Below are 19612 nucleotides of genomic sequence, written 5' to 3'. Positions count from 1 at the left end.
GAGCCAGACTTCGCGCTCGGTCAATAATCATGGGTAAAATTAATATAATTTCAGTACTGATATTAGATATTTTGATTGCTCTATAAACCGAGACGAAGTCGAATTATTGTTGCCTTCGTGCAATTAACCAGTGGTGGATCTAAACAGGGTATATAAGTCAGAATAAAATACTACGACTGTACCTTTTATTTATATTGGCAGATTTTTATGTAAAAATATTCTTTAGTCAAAAACGAATAACCATGCAGAAGCGTTGTTATAGTAAACTCATAATAATATCTCAATACATATATTGTTAACTTTCGATACTATGTACAATAAGAAGATAAAAAGATAAAAGGTAAGGCGACTATAAAATTATTATTTTGAGCAAAACTTTCTTGGCTGCAGCAACAGATATATCTAGACATTGTTATAGTAGCTATAAGGTTACCTATTTGGAATTTGAAATAGAAATGTGAAATTTACTACATGCACGAACATGAAGTATAGTTTTAACACTACCTACCAAATATAATATCTATACAAATCAAAGTTACACTACAAAAATAATTCACATAACTAGAAACTATAGAGCGGAAAAGAACAAAAATAAAGACAGAAATATACAAATGAATTGACTAGATCTTATATTAATGATCAGATGGAAACCGGTGAGGAAAGTTGTTGTCGAGAGGCTAACATGGCTGATGGTTACATAGCTCATGTGAAAATGCTACCTTGAAAATTTTGGCAGCGTATGACAGATTGCTTTATATAAAGTCTATATACATTCCGAGAGAGAAATGCCGTCAAATTGTGTCTGGAATTGTTAGAGCAGTCTATGCGAATTAGAAAATAATCTACCGAATGTAGTCATAGACGAGATATAAAAAGACTATAGCTATATATTACGGTATAATATACCTGTTTTTAAGCGTATTTCAAAATCAGTGGACCATTGAACTTGTATAATTATAGTAAAATTATATTGAGATTGAGTTTAGATTAAGTGGCTAATAAAAGAACTTGCCTTTAACGTGAATTGCTGTATACCAGAGCCTCGACGAGGAAATTTCGATAGCCTAAAGTTTTTTATATTATGTATAGCAGCGTATATTTTAGTCCATGGTATGTTTAGTAATGAGCATCCTTTATGCTTTGTAGTTCACGTGGCTAATTGCACTAACAACAAAACTATTAGCCCCCCTATTGAGATTCGAACATTCAACAAATATTTTGTATATATGTTTAATAGAGATCCCGGTTTTTCGCTATATATACAAGCTTCTAAGGGGGTTACAATTTTTCAAAATTAAACACGAACAAAATTAATTGTTTATCTTGAAACAACATCTAACAACAACCCGTAGGCAAAATTTCCGCTTGCTAAATAATAATTTGCAAGCGAATTATTTGCATATTTTCTTTTGAAATGAAAGTTGTCCAGCTGAACTAATTTATTTACTAAAAGAAAATATGCAAATAACTGTTTCTCTGTAAGTGGAAATCCACCCTTGTCACTCTAGCCGTACTTTACTATCATAACATTGAAATTGCTTCATATTATTTTGCTCCTCGCTTTTTCGTTGGTAAGAGTAATGAGTTGCAGACCGATGGTCGGCCCATCTTTGATTAGCTTATCATCACTACGGCTGTAGCCCGCAGAGTGATAGTAAAGTAGCCTGCTTACACTTGCCATTTCACCACTGTACTATACCCGTTTCGACTGGCGTGCGATATCATTCGTACTTGCAATATTCTGATTCGGAAACTGCCGGAAAACGCCGGAACCACGCTTTATTAACCGCCACGCTTGTTCATTAATTAAATACTAACCAGCAAACATGACATTTTGGCCCCGTTCACAAGGCACCGAATTGCCATCGGAACAGGTCAAATTTTAATGTTAATAAAAGTCAGTGAAGATGTTTAATGTGGGAAACCTGAGTATATTATATTCAAAATGTCTCAAAATAACAAGCATTTTCTACTAATGGGGTAATGCAAGAAACGAGCTAATTCATGACCTACTACTGTTTATACAAAAAAGAGCAGCTAGACTAATTTTAGCTAGAAATACAACCATGCGACATCCCTCCCAATTTCAAACGAAGCAAAATATTTCCTGAGCTAACCAGACCTAATCTTCTCAGTATATATTTTGAAATATATACCTTATCTTAAGTGTAATGCCTATTGCTGATGAGTGGTGTTTCAAAATTTTCGAAAACAAACGCAGTCGTAATGGTGAAGTGCAACCGCCCGTTTTCCTGCTGCATTACGTTGCATGCAGTTATAGACTTTCACAATTTAAGGGAGAGGTAATACTTCACTATATAACTAAACCATCAAAACATCAAAGCAGCACAAATAATTTTCTCCCCCAAGGACTAAACGTCGAATGTTTGTTTTTCGATTATTGAATTTATGCATGCGCAGTGATTGCAGTCGAGTCTATAAAATTTGGTCTCATTTCGTTATGAGACATCGCTCTAGTATACACACGAGATCATGTCTGACAGACCTGGAAAAACGGAATCTGCTAAGTCAAAGTTATCATTTAGTGGCGCAAGTTTATTTAATTCACTGCCAGAAATTTCGAAATTTACTATTATATCTTATAGGAAAATCGTAAAAAATAAATTACTTTATTAATTTTAATTATACAGTCAGTGACCATATCAAAAAGTTTAGCTGCATTGCTTGCAAGCACGTGGTCATTTGTCGATGTGTTTCCTACCAATCTTAATTCTTTCGAGAGAACACTAAAGAGGGCCATTAGGTAGAATACGTGTCAAACTGTAAAATAAATAATGTAGAAAATACCCTCTTGAAATAAAGTTTCATTAGAGATCAGAAGGAAACACTGCCTTTCGGTAATTTCGAACATTTAAAAGTAGTAAAGATTTAAGCGCAAGTTTTATATCTGTAAGGCTTGTCAGACAGTTATTAAAATTCTGTTCACGTTTTTAATCTCAGAACAATCATGAGGAAAACATACCGAGTTCAGTTATGAGAAGAAATATTCACATAGCAATATATTACATTGTTAAATTTTACACGTACGCAAACTGTACACCAATAAAGTGGGTACTACACCATGCAACTTTCCTTGTAACTTGCATTGAAATTTTACTCCCAAAGCATCTAAAGTTGTCAAATACGAACATCTCTTACGATAAGCTAACGTTTTGTTAGCATTTCGAACACTCTTTACAAATTAACTACCCTAAAAATTATAATTGTAATGCAAGTTGCAAGAAAAGGACCTTAAATCTTTGCACATACGTCTGGTTCATTCCGTCCTTAATCCACGTAAGTTCGGATACTCCAAAGCAAACCAGACAGCACCAAAGGCCCAGCTTAAAAACTGGACTAAACAAAAGTATAAAAGTGATGTTTTGGTGAAGATGAACGAGGAGATAAGACGCCCTGTCAGATATCCTAAGTGAAGTGCGGAAATTGAAGAAGATTGATAAAAAGCTGCATGTTTTGAATGTGTAATTTTAGACAAGAGCGGGCAACAAAACGAAAATGCAAAAAATTGCATTCCAAGACATATGTAAAGAAGGAGAATATAACCGCCGTATACACCTAACGAACTGTCCCAGCTAAAACCAATGCCTGTTAAAAGCGCTATTCCGAACACCTGCATCAGCATCGAAGAAATTAACAGCTGGGCTTCATCGTAATATTTCGCAGCAAGATAGAAAACGATGAATAAAACCATGGAAAACAAAGAACTTGCGAGGAATAGCAACTTCACGTGAATAAACTGAAGGTGGAAGTGTTCTTGTGCAAGTAAGGGAACGTAAACAGTCGCAATATTCGAGTAAAAAAAGCTCAAAAAAATTAGGTAAAACATCAAACAGATTGCAGAGTGCGAACCGCATTTCGATTGTCTACTAAAATCCTGAGTCGCAGGAGCATTATCATTGCCATCGTCTTCGCAATCTACCACTTTCCTTGTTCCAAAATCTCTAGGAAACCACAACGAAATTAGGAATATTCCAAACCATAACACTGCAAGTACAATCCCTGGAGAATTACCAGCGTCAATCTTCCAGCCAAGGATATTGACATTAAATGTTAAGAAAACGCTGACTGTTGGACCAAAGAGGCTGCCCAAGGTAAATACACCATCCAACAGTATAAAGATTTGCGCTCGGTGTCTCACTGGCGTGTACAATATTATTTGTCCATAAAATACTCCTACAGATCCATCGGTAAGACCAGCTAATAATCTGCCTGCCAAGGGAAAATAAGCTGAGACTGGGATTGCATATATCACATAAGCAGTGAACTTCAAAAACAAACTGACGACGATGATGCACTTAACATGTCCAAATTTATCAGAAAAGCTTCCAACAATGGGACTCGACGGGAGAGCGCTGAATTGGAATGCAGACATAACAACACCGAGAAAAGCCATGTTTTGTCCCAGCGATTTAATGTAATACCACGCTGACGGTGCGATGAAGTATTCCTCTGCTCCATCAATAAGATGTCGTAGAATAATTACACAGAATATCCAAGTCTTCAAATATGTAATTTTCATTTTAGGACTGAGTCACGGCCTGTGAAATAAAGATAAGAAGATTGACTAAAAATATAACTGCTCCAAATTTTTTTACTCCTTTTTATCTGTCTATGTTATTTTAGCTCTCGGGTAGATGCAAATTGTAGAGAAATGGATTCTTAAATTGAATTATTATAAAGTACACCTGCGAAACTCTTTTTGCTATAATAGGTTTGCAAACGATCTTCAAAACCGGAGACAAAAATAGCGGGGAAACTATCTGATTATGTCTCTGACATGCAGTATTTTATGCCTGCATCTTCAATTCCAGAGTAATTGTAGCACCGCACATGTGGGGAATTGTGCATGTGAGCCGTTTATAGCCGGTAACCAGAAAAAATAAACCGTAACTAAAAGTTAACAATTAAGAAGAACGTCAGCAGACTCTGTTCACACGTATCCGGATATTTTTAAAACGGAGTATTTTTTCTCTGCTTTTAAGAAAATTTGCGTCCACACGAAAACGCTAAAACGAAGGAAATTTGTAGAGCATGCGCATTTCCAAGTAATATGAGCGTTTCCAAACGATCACAGGGCTCGAATGCCATCGATAACAAATATGTTTATTTGGTGGAATTTAAAAACAATTCTGCTTATTTGCTTTGGGTTCGCTTTACGCTCGCCCTTTCTTGGATTAAAATGACTAAATGACCAAATCTTCGTGATCTAGCTGGTGAGGTGGAAAGCATTTTCATCGTATTCATTTGCTTTATTAAATATACTCTCCGTGTAGGTTTAGCATAGTAACATGAAGCTGAATGCATGCTATTAGACTTGAAATTATGAAATAGGCCAAAGTAAAACAACAAAGCAATTTTAGTTCACAATCTTGAAGAGATACAATACACGCGCCGTTAATGGCCCGTTATAGACTGGATCCGAGTACAAACGTCATCGAATTCGAACACCTCCGTTTTAATTTCGGTTACCGAAATTGAAAACCTCCGTTTTCGGTTACGCCGGTTATACGCCTGGACGCAAGGCCAAAACGGATAAAAAACCTACGTTTCAAAAAAATATCCTGCACGTGTGGACAGGGTTTTAAAAAGAGCCAGGCGTCGTGTTTGGTCAATAATCAGTTAATTATCATATTTCATTGATATTAGATATTTTGAGTTTCAAGATAGCTTTATAAACCGTCGAGACGAAGTCGAATTAGGCCCTATTGTTGTTTAACCAGTGGTGTATCGAAGCAGGGTATAAATCTAAGGCTCTATAAGTCAGAATAAATCTCTAAGGCTCTACGTTGTAGGCATAATCTTCTTCAAAAAAGAATAACCAAAAGCGTTGTTAGTATATAAGTTTACGTATTTTGAATTTGAATTAGAAATGTGAAATATTCATACATGAAGTAGTTTTTACAATACCTACCAAATATAATATCTTTATAAATCAAAGTAATGCAACAAAATATATCTTTTTCTACTATTTTCAATATGGTAGTGTAATGTCAAAAATTATGTGCATAAATGATAATGTAATAATGGCCAAAAATAATCCACCTAACTGCAAACTATAGAGCGGAACAGCTAGTACAAAAATCAAGACAGAAATACAAATGATCAAGCAAGGTTTAGTGACTAGATCTTATATGAATGATCCGATGGAAACGTGAGGAAACGGTTGTTGTTGAGAGGCTAACAATGCTATACTGTATAGCTCATGTGAAAACGCTAGCTTGAAAATTTTTGCAGCGTATGACGGAGTGCTTTATAAAGCCTATATATATATATATATATATATATATATATATATATATATATATATATATATATATATATATATATACAGTCGTTATCATTAAGGTTGTCCATGTCAATATATACACAAATATATAAATATCAATCACGTGACCATTAAACATGGCTTATTTTGTTCACTTACCTCTTGTTTCTTTATTATTATCAATATTGTCCACCTTACTATGACATTTAAGAAATTATCAACATAGATTTCCAACGATTTCCCATAAAATTAACGTATGCAGTACAATCACGTGATCGATATTTAGGTATTTATATATATTTCCAGGTGACAACCTTAATGATAACGACTGTATATATATATATATTATATATATATATGTAAGGTGTATTTGTTTTTCTGCACATATATATATATATATATATATATATATATATATTCCGAGAGAGAAATGTCGTCAAATTGTGTCTGGAATTCTATCCTACCATATAATCTACAAATAATATTATATCTCAACTGTAAATCATCCAATCAGAAAGCTCGATTTGTACCACGTGATCAGTAAATTAATCATGCAGTTCCATCGAATTTTTTCACATTATGCTATAAAAGTCGAATACTTCGAATACCCCGCTGCAGCGGGGTATTCGAGTTTGCGTGTACCACGCGTGGATGCCTCGCACACGATTCGAGGTTGTCAACAATTTCAAAATGGAGGCAAAAGAAGCCGGTCGGCGTTAGATGATATCGAACTAACGTACATGACGTCATACAATTTTCAATAACCCTAACCCTAACCGTAATAAGATAAAGCCAGAGATACTATTACATAAGTATATGATCACTCCCATACTGGGTATGAGGGTAACAGACATTTACACTTTCGTGTACATTTATAAATGTATAAATGTATCATCATTCATCGCCATTTTTATTCTATCATTTTTATGAACCAGCTCTGGAAGACTTCATGTAAGACTTCTGTTATTATACTTCCGTTATTGCAAAATTTATGACGTCATGTACGTTAGTTCGATATGATCTAACGCCGACCAAAGAAGCCATTTCATCCAGCTTTTGCGCTGCCTACACGTTGTTTCGATATAATATATAATTTATAGACCTTCCGCTCGGGGAATTTGACGAAATATTACCCCCTTCGGGAAGATATATCTTCCCTTGGGGGTAATATTTCGTCGAATTCCCCTCGCTACAGCCTACAGGTCTATAAATGATAAATATAGTCATAGACGAGATAAAAGACTTAGTGTAGAGCAACGTAACTGTGTAGACGGATTCTAGCTATGTAATATACAGCATAATATACCTGTTTATGGGCCTATTTCAAAATCAGTGAACCATATTGAACTTATATTATAGTAAAATTATTGAGATTGAGTTTAAATTAAGTGGCTAATGCAAGAACTTGCCTTCAACGTCCGTGAAAGGCTGTACCAGAGACTCGACAGCGAAATTTCGATAGACATCATGGACTAGTTTTTTAAATCATGTATAACTGCGTATATTTCAGGGGCTGTTTACATGAGCCCGGTTACCCGAGATTCAACGAAGCATGAGAGGACTTTGAGGTATTGAAATAAGTTTTTATGACACCAAACAAGCACATGCTATTGTTGTGGTGATTATACGACTGCCAGGATCACGTTATCTGCTCATTTCAATACCTCAAAATCATCTCACGCTTCGTTGAATCTCGGGTAACCGGGCTCATGTAAACAGCCCCTCAGTCCATGGTAACGACAAAATTATTAGCCCTCCTATTGAAATTCGAATATTTAACAAATATCTCGCATATATGTTTAATAATTAATGATCCCGGTTTTTCGCTATAACTCATATAATTATATAGCAAATATACAAGCTTCTAGGGGTTAAAACTTTTCAAACTTAAATTTAACACGAACAAAATGAATTGTTTAACTTGACACGACATCTAACAACAACCTTAAGCACGATTTCCATGCACCTGCTACTAAATAATAATTTGCAAGCCGAAACATTTGTATATTTTGTTTTGAAATGAAAGTTGTCAAGCTGAACTAATTTGATTATACTGTCAAAATTCAAAAATAAATACGCAAACAGCTGTCTCCCTGCAAATGGAAATCCACCCTAATCACTCTAGCCGTACTTCACTATCATCACATTGAAATTGACACAGCTGATGTTTAATAACAGTAATTGATGCTGCTAGGCCTGTTCAGCAGGTATCTGTATTAAGGCGGATTTCCACTTACAGCGAAATCGTTCGCTAGCGAAATATTAGCATATTTTCTTTTGAATTTAAACAGCATAAATAAATTAGTGCGACTTGAGTGCTCTCAATTCAAAAGAAAATATGCAAATATTTCGCCAGCGAACGATTTCGCTGTAAGTGGAAATCCGCCTTTACGCTACGCCGCTTCTCGCCGTCTCACCCTTCTCTGACGTGATACATTGTGCTATTTGAGTAAAGAGCTGCAGACCGAAGGTCGGCCCATCTTTGATTAGCTTATCATCAACTCCTTCTCGAAATACTCTCTGATACCGCTGTAGCCCGCAGAGTGATAAGTAAAGTAGTCCGTTTACACCAAAGGCATGCCTTTCCATTATACACTTCGCCACTATACCCTTTTCCTAATCCAAATTTCGTTTCAAAGAGCCTGCGATATCATTCGGACTTGCAATATTCAGATTCGAAAAGTGCCGGAAAACGCCGAAAGCACGCTTTATAAACCGCCACGCTTGTGTATTAATTAAATACGAACCAGCAAACATGACATTTTGGCCCCTTTCACACGGTACCGGATTGCCATCGGAACAGGCCGGTCAAATTTTAAAGTTAATAAAAGACAGTGAAGATCATTAACGTGTGAAACCTGAGGCTGAGTAAATATTCAAAATGTCTCAAATTAACAAGCATTTGCTACTAATGGCGTGATGCAAGAAACGAGCTAATTCATGACTACGGCTTATACATAAAAAGAACGGCTAGACTAATTTTAGAATAGAAATACAAGCATAATTAAAGACGCATCTCTCGAGTATTTCACAGGCGATAGGTAGTATTGATATAGGGCGATAGTTTTCGCATTTAGGCTATCATCAGACTTGTAAATGGGTGTAATGGCTTTAGTTAGTTCAAAATTAACTTTTGCTTTGAGAATTGTATCTGATCGCTTTTATTTTATGGAAGTCTCTTGATCTAATTAAACTCTTGATGCTTTGAGAAACCCGGGGAAGAGAATTACTCGAATTCTCATACGTCTAACGGGAGCATGTCAGTTAAGGACCTGGGGCCGGTTGTTCAAAAGCAGGTTAAATTTAACCCTGGGTTAGTGCTAAACCTGGGCCCAGTTGTTCAAAGCTAGGTTAGCGCTAACCCTGGGTTAAATGTTAACCCGGTGTTTTAGTTTAGGTGCTTCTGAACAACTGTTCGACTTAAAACTTTAGAAAATATAACATCTATCGGTCCAGAAAATATTTATGAAAAAATATATTCAACTTTACAAACAAGCGATCAAAAAAATTCGTGTAAAAATTTGCTTTAACCCAGGGTTAAGCTAACCGGCTTTTGAACAACTGGCCCCTGGGTTAAAATCCTTAACCCTAGGTTAGCTAAACCTGGGTTAAAACTGTGTTGTTCAAAGCAGGGTTAGCGGTAGGGTTAGTTAACCCAGGGTTAAAATATTTAACCTAAGATTAAATATATTTTAAGGACTAAATTGGATATAAGAACGTTTTCGATTGGTCAATAAACGAGCGTCAAAACTTTACTCGTCGAGGATATATTGTCAGTCGAAAGATTATATGCCGTGAGGGCAGGGTATGCCTGCCCGTTTGTAGCAATATTTAATCCGTAGAAATGAATATGTATTCCGATAACTAATGTTGATGTTCACGTTAAAATATCTCTGATCCAAATAATTATTCGAATATTTTCAAAATATCATTTAAACTTTTTCAAAATATCGTTTAAACTTTTTCAAAATATCGTTTAAACGTTTTCAAAATATCGTTTAAACATTCTCAAAATATCGTTTGAACTTTTTCAAAATATCATTTAAACATTCTCAAAATATCGTTTAAACGTTTTCAAAATATCGTTTAAACATTCTCAAAATATCATTTAAACTTTTTCAAAATATCGTTTAAACTTTTTCAAAATATCATTTAAACTTTTTCAAAAACATATCACTACAAAGTGGAAACACCCTGGAAGCACCAGTGCACCACGCTGTGCCCCCGCCGAGTCGAAAATCGAAACCACTTCACTTGTATAATAACCATTAACCACCGGTGTTTCAATCTATGATGGCCGATGAACTCGAACAGTTTTTAGCTTTTGTTTTAAACAGATCTGAAGAAATTCGTTTGCTGGAAAACACAAGCGCTTCGGATAATTTTCTCTCTGAATTATTGAAACACATTGATTTACTTGGTAAGACCGTACAGTTACTGAATGAAATCAAAGATTTTGTGGATGCTCCTGCAGTTCACTGTGCTTCTGAGCCTGACTCACACAAATGGCGGGAATTGATCGACATTTATTGTAAAATTGAAAATGAATTCATTCGCCTCTTCCATCACGAAGCGACCCGAATTACTGTTACATGTCATCTGCCACCACTAATAGAGGAAACTAAACGTCCTGGCAGGCCGTGTTTAATATTACATTCCAAAGGACTCTTTGATAGAATTGCGAGGTCTTAATTTTTCTTGGAGCAAGATCTCCAGTATGTTTCGCGTATCCAGGTGGACTATTATGCGTCGTGTCAACGAGTATAACCTTTCAAATTTACAAAGGTTTTCCATAATTTCGGATGAGGAAATTGACGAAATTGTAAGGGAGTACATTTCCCGGCATGGTTCAACCACTGGTGAACCATTCATGTCTGGCTACTTTAGATCTTTAGGCCTTCATATACAAAGGCGAAGAATTAGAGCGTCGCTGAACAGGGTAGATCCTGAACACTCTGCGTTACGTTGGGGTGCTCTAGTTTCAAGACGAAAATACTTTGTACGTTGGCCAAATTCCCTTTGGCACTTAGATGGCCACCATTCCCTCATCAGATGGAAGTTTGTCATACATGGCTGCTGTGATGGTAAATCCAGAAAAATTATGTATTTGAAGTGCAATACAAATAACCGTGCAGAAACTGTCCTGAATTTATTTCTAAGAGCTATCAATGAAAATGAGGGATTATGGCCTTCTCGTGTCCGTGTGGATTATGGTGTTGAAAATGTGCTGGTGTGCGATGAGATGGTTTCCCAGCGGGGCGAAGGACGAGGAAGTTACATAGCTGGTTCATCAACAAGTAATCAAAGAATTGAGAGACTTTGGCGCGACGTGTTTAGATGTGTTTGCCACTTCTTTTACTATACTTTTTATGCTATGGAACAGACAGCAATTTTGGATATTGAAAACCCAATCCATATGTTTGCATTACACCAAGTATTCACAAGTAGAATAAATACTGCTTTAGATGATTTTGCTGCAATGTTTAATAACCATAGACTTTCAACTGAAAATGGTTGGAGCCCTAACCAGATCTGGCTAAATGGAATGCTAAATGAAAACAATCCATTGCGCTTTAGTCATGGATTGGATGACTTAGTTGTTGATCAACATTATGGTGAAGATCCTGATGGCCCACGTCCTTTGTCAGATGATGAAGGTGTTGTTGTTGAACCAGTGCAAATAATAAATGAGAGAGAAATATCTGATTCAATTTTGCAGCAAATTAATCTAAATAGACCATCAGATAAAGCTGGTATGGATGTTTATGCTGATGTTTTAGCTCTAGTTGTGCAAAATCTTGAGGAGTACATTTAAATGCAATTTTGTCCAATAGGAACACAACCTGTTTTTTCCAAAGTTTTTTCCAACTTTTATCAAAGTTTATGAAACATTATATAATTAGAAATTAGTGTGTGTTTAAAAAATCACTTCTTAAAATCTAACAACTAATAAAAATAGAAAACCATGAAAAAATGATATAACAGACAATCAATTCTGCAATGTACAGAACTAAAATGTTGGTCTTTCAATGCCTTTGAAATGTTAACACAAGAACTAGAAACCTAAAATCAAATTCATGTGGGAAACTCAAAGTCTAAGACATTCAATTCACTTCTGTGATGTTCAGATCAATGCATATGTTGAATACAATTCTTAATCAATGGTCTTAATGAATTAGGCATGTAATACTATAAACAGGAAGAGGTAACTTTAGTAATAACATAAGTGTAGTTTAACTATTGGCTTCTTTGACTTTGACTGCCCACATGATTTTTTGTTAACAGTATTGATAAATTGTTAATGATGTATTATCAAATAATATGAAACAACAATGTGTTTGGGTAGTAGTGTACGCTCAGTTACGCATTTCCAAAGTGAGCATTCGCAAAAGCAAAATCAAAAACCTCAAAAAGTTCTTCTTCACTTGGTAACTCAGACGTGATTGATCCTATGGATAAGACCATGTTGTTAGTACAGGTGTGAGCCTTTGGTATAAATTCATATTTGCTTGATACCTGTTAAAAATAAAGAAAGAATTAAAGAAAATTAGGGTGCCTGTTTTAGCAGAGCCTTATTTCCCTTTTCTTTCCTGCAATTTGGATGTAAACTATTTTTGTCTGGTTTAATGGGAGTTCATGTGCAAAGTTAACGCTTGATGGTTAACTGATATGACTAAAAGGAGCCCATAATACTGCCTAAAATTGTTTTTTAAAGAAATCAGTTAACTGATTTACTTTGTGGTTCATAGAAAAAAACAAAAATCTTACAGTCAAATTTTTGCCAGAAGGTGTAAACAAACGAAAATAAAGTTCTGCTTACAAGTTATTATTTAACAAACCATGAATCACAGAGCAAGTTGTTATTTTTCTCTTCACAACTTTACTCCTGATGTAACAATTAATGCAATAATTTTGCACTGTCATGTTCATTGCCAATCAATTAATTAAAGCATTCAAAGAGTACTTCATAACATTCCTGTCCATTTGTATATTGTTGGAAGATGCTGTACATACCTTCATTGGCTCTTCATCCTTACATGTGAATGTAATTGATGGATGAACAACAAATCCAAGTGGTGGTTCCTCAGAAGCACAGGTTGCAAAAATTAAGAGAGAACTTAAAGTAATTGGTTCTCTCCTACCACTAGCAACCTGCCTTACATACTTCACGAACAAAGCATATAATGCCTTTTCCTTAAAATACATGGATGATCCTTCTTCAGAGAAAGTGGGTGCCAACAATTTAAGAACCATCTTTGCTGATAATGTCTGGTTGTTGTGTCTGAGTAAATGGAGCAGGATGGGGAACTTCTCCATTATCCTTGCAAGGCCAAAAACATTTAGACCCTCTCTTAATTTAGCAATGCAAGGATTTAAATTGGGTGAGACCAGACTCTCAATGACATCATGGGGCATAAAAGTTGGCAGCTGGCCATTTTGGAGCAAAGCAATACCAATCATGATGCCCACATAATAGTAATCATCAGCTAGATACTCTCGGAGACCTTTGTCAAAGTACTTGTCCTTCATGGCTGCATTCATTAAACGAATCCACTCTTTTCTAGGACCTCCTACGTCTTTAGCCATTTCACCAATAAAGTCAACTTCAAATGTGACATGAAAATCTTGTATTGCCTCCAGCTCTGAAAATGTGGATCCCATTATATTATGTCTATCAACACAAATATAGTTAGTTTCACCTTCTGGGATTTCTGATGTATCTTCAACATCTAACACTCTTCCTTTCACTAAGTTCTTTTGTAAGAAACGTAAGATTTCAACTGGGTCATGCAGACTTTGACTTGTTATTTCATCAATGAGGTTATCAACAAGATTGGCACAGGGTGAGGTCTCTTCCTGGTTGAGCTGTATTGTTTTTATAGTCTCAGGATCTTTTTCTGTAGGCTGTTGTGTACCAGCATGAGCGGTAACTGCACTTTCTGTTGTCTTTGTTGCATCAACATTAATAATTTCAATTTCAGGTTCCACATACGACTTCAATAACTCATCATCATCATCATCATCCTTATTTAAGTCATACAGGAAGTCATACCCTTGCTTCACCTTGACATAAATCTGTCCTTGACCAGCCATTTTTTTTACTACAGCGTAATTAAATTCTGTTCCTGGTCCCAGCTCAAGCTTTGTGATTGCCTTGTGTCTAATTTTGACAAACTCAAAATCATTATCACCCAAGGCAGGAATTTTTGATGCAAGAGAATCTTTTATGGCCTTTCTGATGCTTTTTTCGTTGTCGTCTTCATCAATGGTCAGCATCCCACTTGCCAGGACTGAGTCCCACTTTAGATGATGCGGTTCATCCTCATCATCATCCGCCCAACATCTAAGCAATGAAAACTCCATCGCTTTCTTCACTTTTTGCTTAGATGGCTTAGTTTTCGACTGTCGGTTTTGCTGATAAGGAGACGATGCTCTTAATCTTTCAGTTCTATTCAACCGTCTGAAAAGTCCAGACGAAGAACTTGCTTGTAACATACCGCGTGCTCTCTGAAGCGTTTCCCCCAATGGAAATGATAAAGAACTTGAGGCCGTGCTGGATCCGCTGGAGGCGGCATTGCTTCTTGGAGTAGGGTTGTTGATATTACTTGGTTGTGAATCGGCACTTACTAAAAGCTTGGAAGCTTCATCCAACAGTTTGGCAACCTTTTGTTTTACTTCTTCATTCATATTTTTCGTTCTCCGTTCGTATTACTTTGCAAAAAGAATCGTCCGAACACCATACATGTAAGTTTTGGCGGGAGTTTGGTGTGGTGCTTCCAGGATGTTTCCACTTTGAAGTGATATTTTTTTGAAAAATTTTAAATGATATTTGGAAAACGTTTAAACGATATTTTGAAAACGTTTAAACGATATTTTGAGAATGTTTAAATGATATTTTGAAAAAGTTTAAACGATATTTTGAAAAAGTTTAAATGATATTTTGAGAATGTTTAAACGATATTTTGAAAACGTTTAAACGATATTTTGAGAATGTTTAAATGATATTTTGAAAAAGTTCAAACGATATTTTGAGAATGTTTAAACGATATTTTGAAAACGTTTAAACGATATTTTGAAAAAGTTTAAACGATATTTTGAAAAAGTTTAAATGATATTTTGAAAATATTCGAATAATTATTTGGATCAGAGATATTTTAACGTGAACATCAACATTAGTTATCGGAATACATATTCATTTCTACGGATTAAATATTGCTACAAACGGGCAGGCATAGGCAGGGTCGCAGGGACGTTGTTTTGAACCGCAATTTCCGTGCATGGAATTTTGGAAAGATTCGAAATGAAAGGCCATTTTGTATGATAAACAATGTCGATGTGAAATAAAATTAAGCAAATTATAAACAATCTATTTTAAAATTCAGGCATTCTTTGATTATTCAAAATTCAGGAACAAACGTAGCCTTACCACTTGCTCACAATCAAAAGAATCGAATTTTGGCATCCGAAACAAATATTTCGATTACGATATTTCATTTTGTACGGTTGTATGCATTTATCGTGTGTTGCATTGAAGCGAAGATAAATAAATCAATACATCAGCTGAAACCGAACGAAGTCAAATTTAAATAATTCTTTGCTGTCGAAATTATTCGTAAAACCTTTCAAACGTGTTTAATTCATGACGAATTATACGTGTTTACATGTTTCAGCTCCTTATTCATCCATTTTGAATCGAAGTTAACCCAGGGTTAAAAAGTTAACTCACCTAGCTAGCAGGGTTAATTCTTTTATCAATTTTAACTCCGGGTTAACGCTAACCGAGCTTTGTGCAACGCAAATCAACCAAGGTTTAAAATCTAACCCTGGGTTAGGCATTCTTAACCCTGGGTTAGCGTTAACCGGCTTTTGAACAACCGGGCCCTGGAGGCATAGAGATTTCAATACTTGCCAGGAAACATTAGGATTATCATATTGGGCGAGGTTTTCCCAGGGCATCAGTAAAAGATCCGCAAGAAAATAATTGACATTGAAATTTTTAATATGACGAATGTATTTAACGTTTTCCAGAAATTTAGCAGGGCATTGTTTTCTAGAACAGTAGCGGAAATCAAACTGTGATCAGAAAGTCCAAGCTGTCATACACCAGACTTTGAAAGATTTTCCTCCTTATTTGTTAGAATTACATCAATTAGGGTTTCTTTTCTGGTTATCCTTGTGGGTTCATCAATGAGCTGGTCAAGTGAGGAGAGGAATTGTAATTTAGTATGAGATTCAGAAGGAGATTTTAAGATATCACAGTTCGAATCATCCATGATTCTTTTTCCTCTCTATTTTCGCTGTTTCTTAGAAAAGTACTCAGTAGTACTCCCCCGCGGGATCTAGATCGGTCACAGCGAATGTGATAGTACGGGCGATTGCAATCTCAGCAGCAGGCACCAACTCATCTAATTTTGTCTCATTTACAGCAAGAATATCGATTGGCATGTTTTGCATGATCAGACGAAGTTGGACAATGTTTTTCAACAGGCTGTTAATATTCAAGTAAGCGCTAATCGTACGTAAGCCTTTAGAAATTTCCAACTCATGAAATAAATTATTAGAGTTACCCTGTAATGGGGTCACACCGTTTACCATTTGGCTCATATAGACTCCGCAGATTAAGCAGCTGGTAGAGTCCGGCAATGCATTTAATCAGATGTTATTTTCTTCTGCGGATCCAACTGCTCTTATCTGAAGGGACAATTATCTTTAACAGATCTCAAAGTTTCTGAATTATTGTTCGCTGGAAATCCTCATGGTTTTGCCTTCGTTTTCTTGTAGGAGTTGATGCACTGCCCCCAGTGAGAAATTTAATGAAGTGGAGCCCTTCGCGTTAAAATGGAGCTTACTGCCATTTAAGCTAGTGTCATCTATAGTCGTATTTTGTCAATAAACGAGATGTCCAGTTTCGAACAAATATGCTGAAGTTTCTTATTGATCTCATCAATACTATCAGGCATAGCAACATCAAGTAGCGTTAACAATTGCGAGTGATTTCAGTATTACCAGGGTATTCTTCCTCTCTCTCTCGCTCCCCTCAATTAAGGGATTCGGCTAGTGTAAAGAACCAAAATGATTGGCATAATTACAAACTAATTTTCGGCACAACTGCAAGTACAGTAGGAAAAGACCGTAGCTACGCAAATCCTAGAGCATTATATAAAGTAAAAAGATATTTTAATTATCAGATGAGGTTGAAAACCTCAAAATGAAATTATACAATTGATATGATGGTCCCATTACCATGGTATTCGCCGATGACGACGCAAATATCTATATGAACAGGTTACCCGGTTACCCGGCCTAGATTCAACTATAGACGTAAGATTATATTAAGGTATTAAAATTAGTATTTGTGAAGCAGAACATGTTATTGTCGGGATGATTAAATCACTACCAGCATATATATAATGTTACATATATTCTTATGATAATTTCAATGCCTCCAAGTCATCTAGTGCTTCGTTGAAATTTGAATCTCTGCTTAGCGGGATCACGTAAACAGCCTTTAATTAAACATTTTTCAAGTTTAAGCGAAATTCTGGTATGTCGCTATTGCCCTGCATAGTGCATACCACGCGTACATCTTTAGTACAGCGAACGTATCGTTATTAACCCGCATTGTGCAATGCGCAAGCGAGTTGTTAAAATGGGAAGCGTTCTTATTAATATTTTTATGGTCGAGAATTTCGCGACCCGCAAGGTGCGATAAGGTGCGCTGACCTGCAAGCCACGAGCTACGCAGGCGTGGTTGCTAAGCTAACGTGCATGCTGCACTGCTGAGTCATTAAACTCACTAATCAATCAAGTTACGAAGATCACAAAGCTAACCCGCGTTCTGAAATCCAAAGTTATATTTGAATTAGGATGCAGGCGATCACAGCGCAATCAAATTTATCCAATGCTCTCCCCATTTTCACGCCCGTTCCATTGCATAGCTGAACAACTATGGCAAGCCCAAACACACGCCTGAGTAAGCGTCTTTTTTTTCATAGCCCTAGCTCGACTCAAGCAATGCGAGTTTAATGCCTAGCGGGCATCTTGTTGATATATGACTATGGCTGTCGAGACGTGCCTGCGTCTATTCACTGAAGTTTCAACATTACTCGAGTTTGTTTTGGCATTAAGTGCGATCAACAAAAGCACATTAAAATAAACTAAATACCAAACGTCTGAGCATCATTTTACTGTTTACTGTGTAAAACATAAACGAGCATCTGGACGTCCTTTACGCTTGACCGCCCGATAACGCATGCATGCCTGTTTTGTAATTGTCTAGGATTACACGTACGCGCGCTTTCTCTCTTTGTTGTATACATATGCGTTGTGAAGTATTTTATTTCATTCTGTCTGAAGATGATTTTTAAAAAAATTCGAATATTAACAGTCTCAGCCTGTGTCTTGCTTGCTTCCTATTTTGATTCTAAAGATGTACTAATTATTCGGAATTTGTTTTTCTTTACGAGAAGATACCACTGTTAATTATATCTTTACATATGCACTCTATACTATGAATTTCGAATAGGCAATGCCGCGAAATGGCATTTATGTGATGCTATATAAATATATTAGTGGCGTGATATATTATATATGAAGGTTTGAGAGTATCCGAAATACGGTGCTCGAGATAAATGGACAGTCTAGAACGATTTTTCATGCCGTTTGCACGGCATTATAGTGTTCGTCGACGATTATTTTTAACCAGTGAGCAAATATACCTAAACGTTGTTAGTAACATCGCAAAATATCTAGAATCAGTTTAATGTAAGTGGAAAATTGCAAATATACCTTTACTTGCGGCGAATCACTGTACAAGAGCATCTGAGGCGAGCTTGATATTTAATTAAGGACGCGTTTCGACGGTTTCAGATTGCTTGCAAAGGTCAAATTGTTTGTTGTAATAATGTCAAGGACTCTCATCTAATTGTATAAACTGACGAGGTACCAGCTTTATACATCGAAATGTTAAATGAATGTGAACAGCTGGCAATAAATAGGTACGCTAAGCGTACATGTATCCGCGTGCGGCAAGCAGGTTAAGGATCTTTAAAGGATACAGGACGGCAACACGAAGATAGCGGCTACCAATACAATGGGTCGCTAGAAAGATACAAATATTTAAGGAAGTATGAAAGTTCCATACGTTTTCACGGCTTTGAGGTTTTCACGTCTTGTGTACGACATCTGCGTTTTAAGACATAGCGAACGTTAAGCCGGTTTTTCACTGGCGATAATTTTTGCGCGAAGCGATATTTTACTTTTGTTTCAGAGCTCTCAACTGCATCTATTTGCAGCAAATAGATCTTTTCAACTTGTTTGCGAATT

At 36.1% G+C, this 19612-nt stretch overlaps 3 protein-coding genes across 5 annotated transcripts; 1 reads left to right on the top strand and 2 right to left on the bottom strand.

The window, feature by feature from the left end:
* Positions 1-2663: 2663 nt before the first annotated feature.
* Positions 2664-19390, bottom strand: LOC114533338 (tetracycline resistance protein, class H-like). Of its 3 annotated transcripts, none has more exons than XM_028554848.1 (3): positions 19345-19390; positions 19076-19118; positions 2664-4559 (listed from the first exon to the last, which is right to left on the bottom strand). In XM_028554848.1, exon 3 carries the CDS (start codon positions 4538-4540, stop codon positions 3278-3280), a length of 1263 nt encoding a protein of 420 aa, XP_028410649.1. In that variant the 5' UTR covers positions 4541-4559; positions 19076-19118; positions 19345-19390; the 3' UTR covers positions 2664-3277. The 3 variants fall into 3 exon arrangements, with proteins under 3 accessions (XP_028410649.1, XP_028410650.1, XP_028410648.1); XM_028554849.1 differs by lacking the exon at positions 19345-19390 and having other exon boundaries at positions 2664-3357; positions 3607-4559; positions 19076-19219; XM_028554847.1 differs by lacking the exon at positions 19345-19390 and having other exon boundaries at positions 19076-19219.
* Positions 10580-12612, top strand: LOC114533306. The gene is made up of 2 exons (XM_028554814.1): positions 10580-10817; positions 10936-12612. The coding sequence occupies exons 1-2, from the start codon at positions 10580-10582 to the stop codon at positions 12099-12101; spliced, it is 1404 nt and encodes a 467-aa protein (XP_028410615.1). The 3' UTR covers positions 12102-12612.
* On the bottom strand, positions 12632-15099 carry LOC114533337. Its single transcript, XM_028554846.1, has 2 exons — positions 13301-15099; positions 12632-12802 (listed from the first exon to the last, which is right to left on the bottom strand). The coding sequence occupies exons 1-2, from the start codon at positions 14972-14974 to the stop codon at positions 12647-12649; spliced, it is 1830 nt and encodes a 609-aa protein (XP_028410647.1). The 5' UTR covers positions 14975-15099; the 3' UTR covers positions 12632-12646.
* Positions 19391-19612: the final 222 nt, after the last annotated feature.

This window comes from Dendronephthya gigantea, unplaced genomic scaffold (assembly GCF_004324835.1).
Source record: "Dendronephthya gigantea isolate DGI-Jeju-01 unplaced genomic scaffold, DenGig_1.0 000089F, whole genome shotgun sequence".
Classification (NCBI taxonomy): Eukaryota; Metazoa; Cnidaria; class Anthozoa; order Malacalcyonacea; family Nephtheidae; genus Dendronephthya; species Dendronephthya gigantea.
This window is presented reverse-complemented; position numbering and strand designations above follow the sequence as displayed.

Coding starts and splice junctions, on each gene's coding strand:
- LOC114533338 (XM_028554848.1), bottom strand. CDS start 4,540: ATGAAAATTACATATTTGAAGACTTGGATATTCTGTGTAATTATTCTA.
- LOC114533306 (XM_028554814.1), top strand. CDS start 10,580: ATGGCCGATGAACTCGAACAGTTTTTAGCTTTTGTTTTAAACAGATCT. Junction 10,818..10,935: donor GGAATTGATCGACATTTATT/GTAAAATTGAAA, acceptor GCCGTGTTTAAT/ATTACATTCCAAAGGACTCT.
- LOC114533337 (XM_028554846.1), bottom strand. CDS start 14,974: ATGAATGAAGAAGTAAAACAAAAGGTTGCCAAACTGTTGGATGAAGCT. Junction 12,803..13,300: donor AGGATGAAGAGCCAATGAAG/GTATGTACAGCA, acceptor TATTTTTAACAG/GTATCAAGCAAATATGAATT.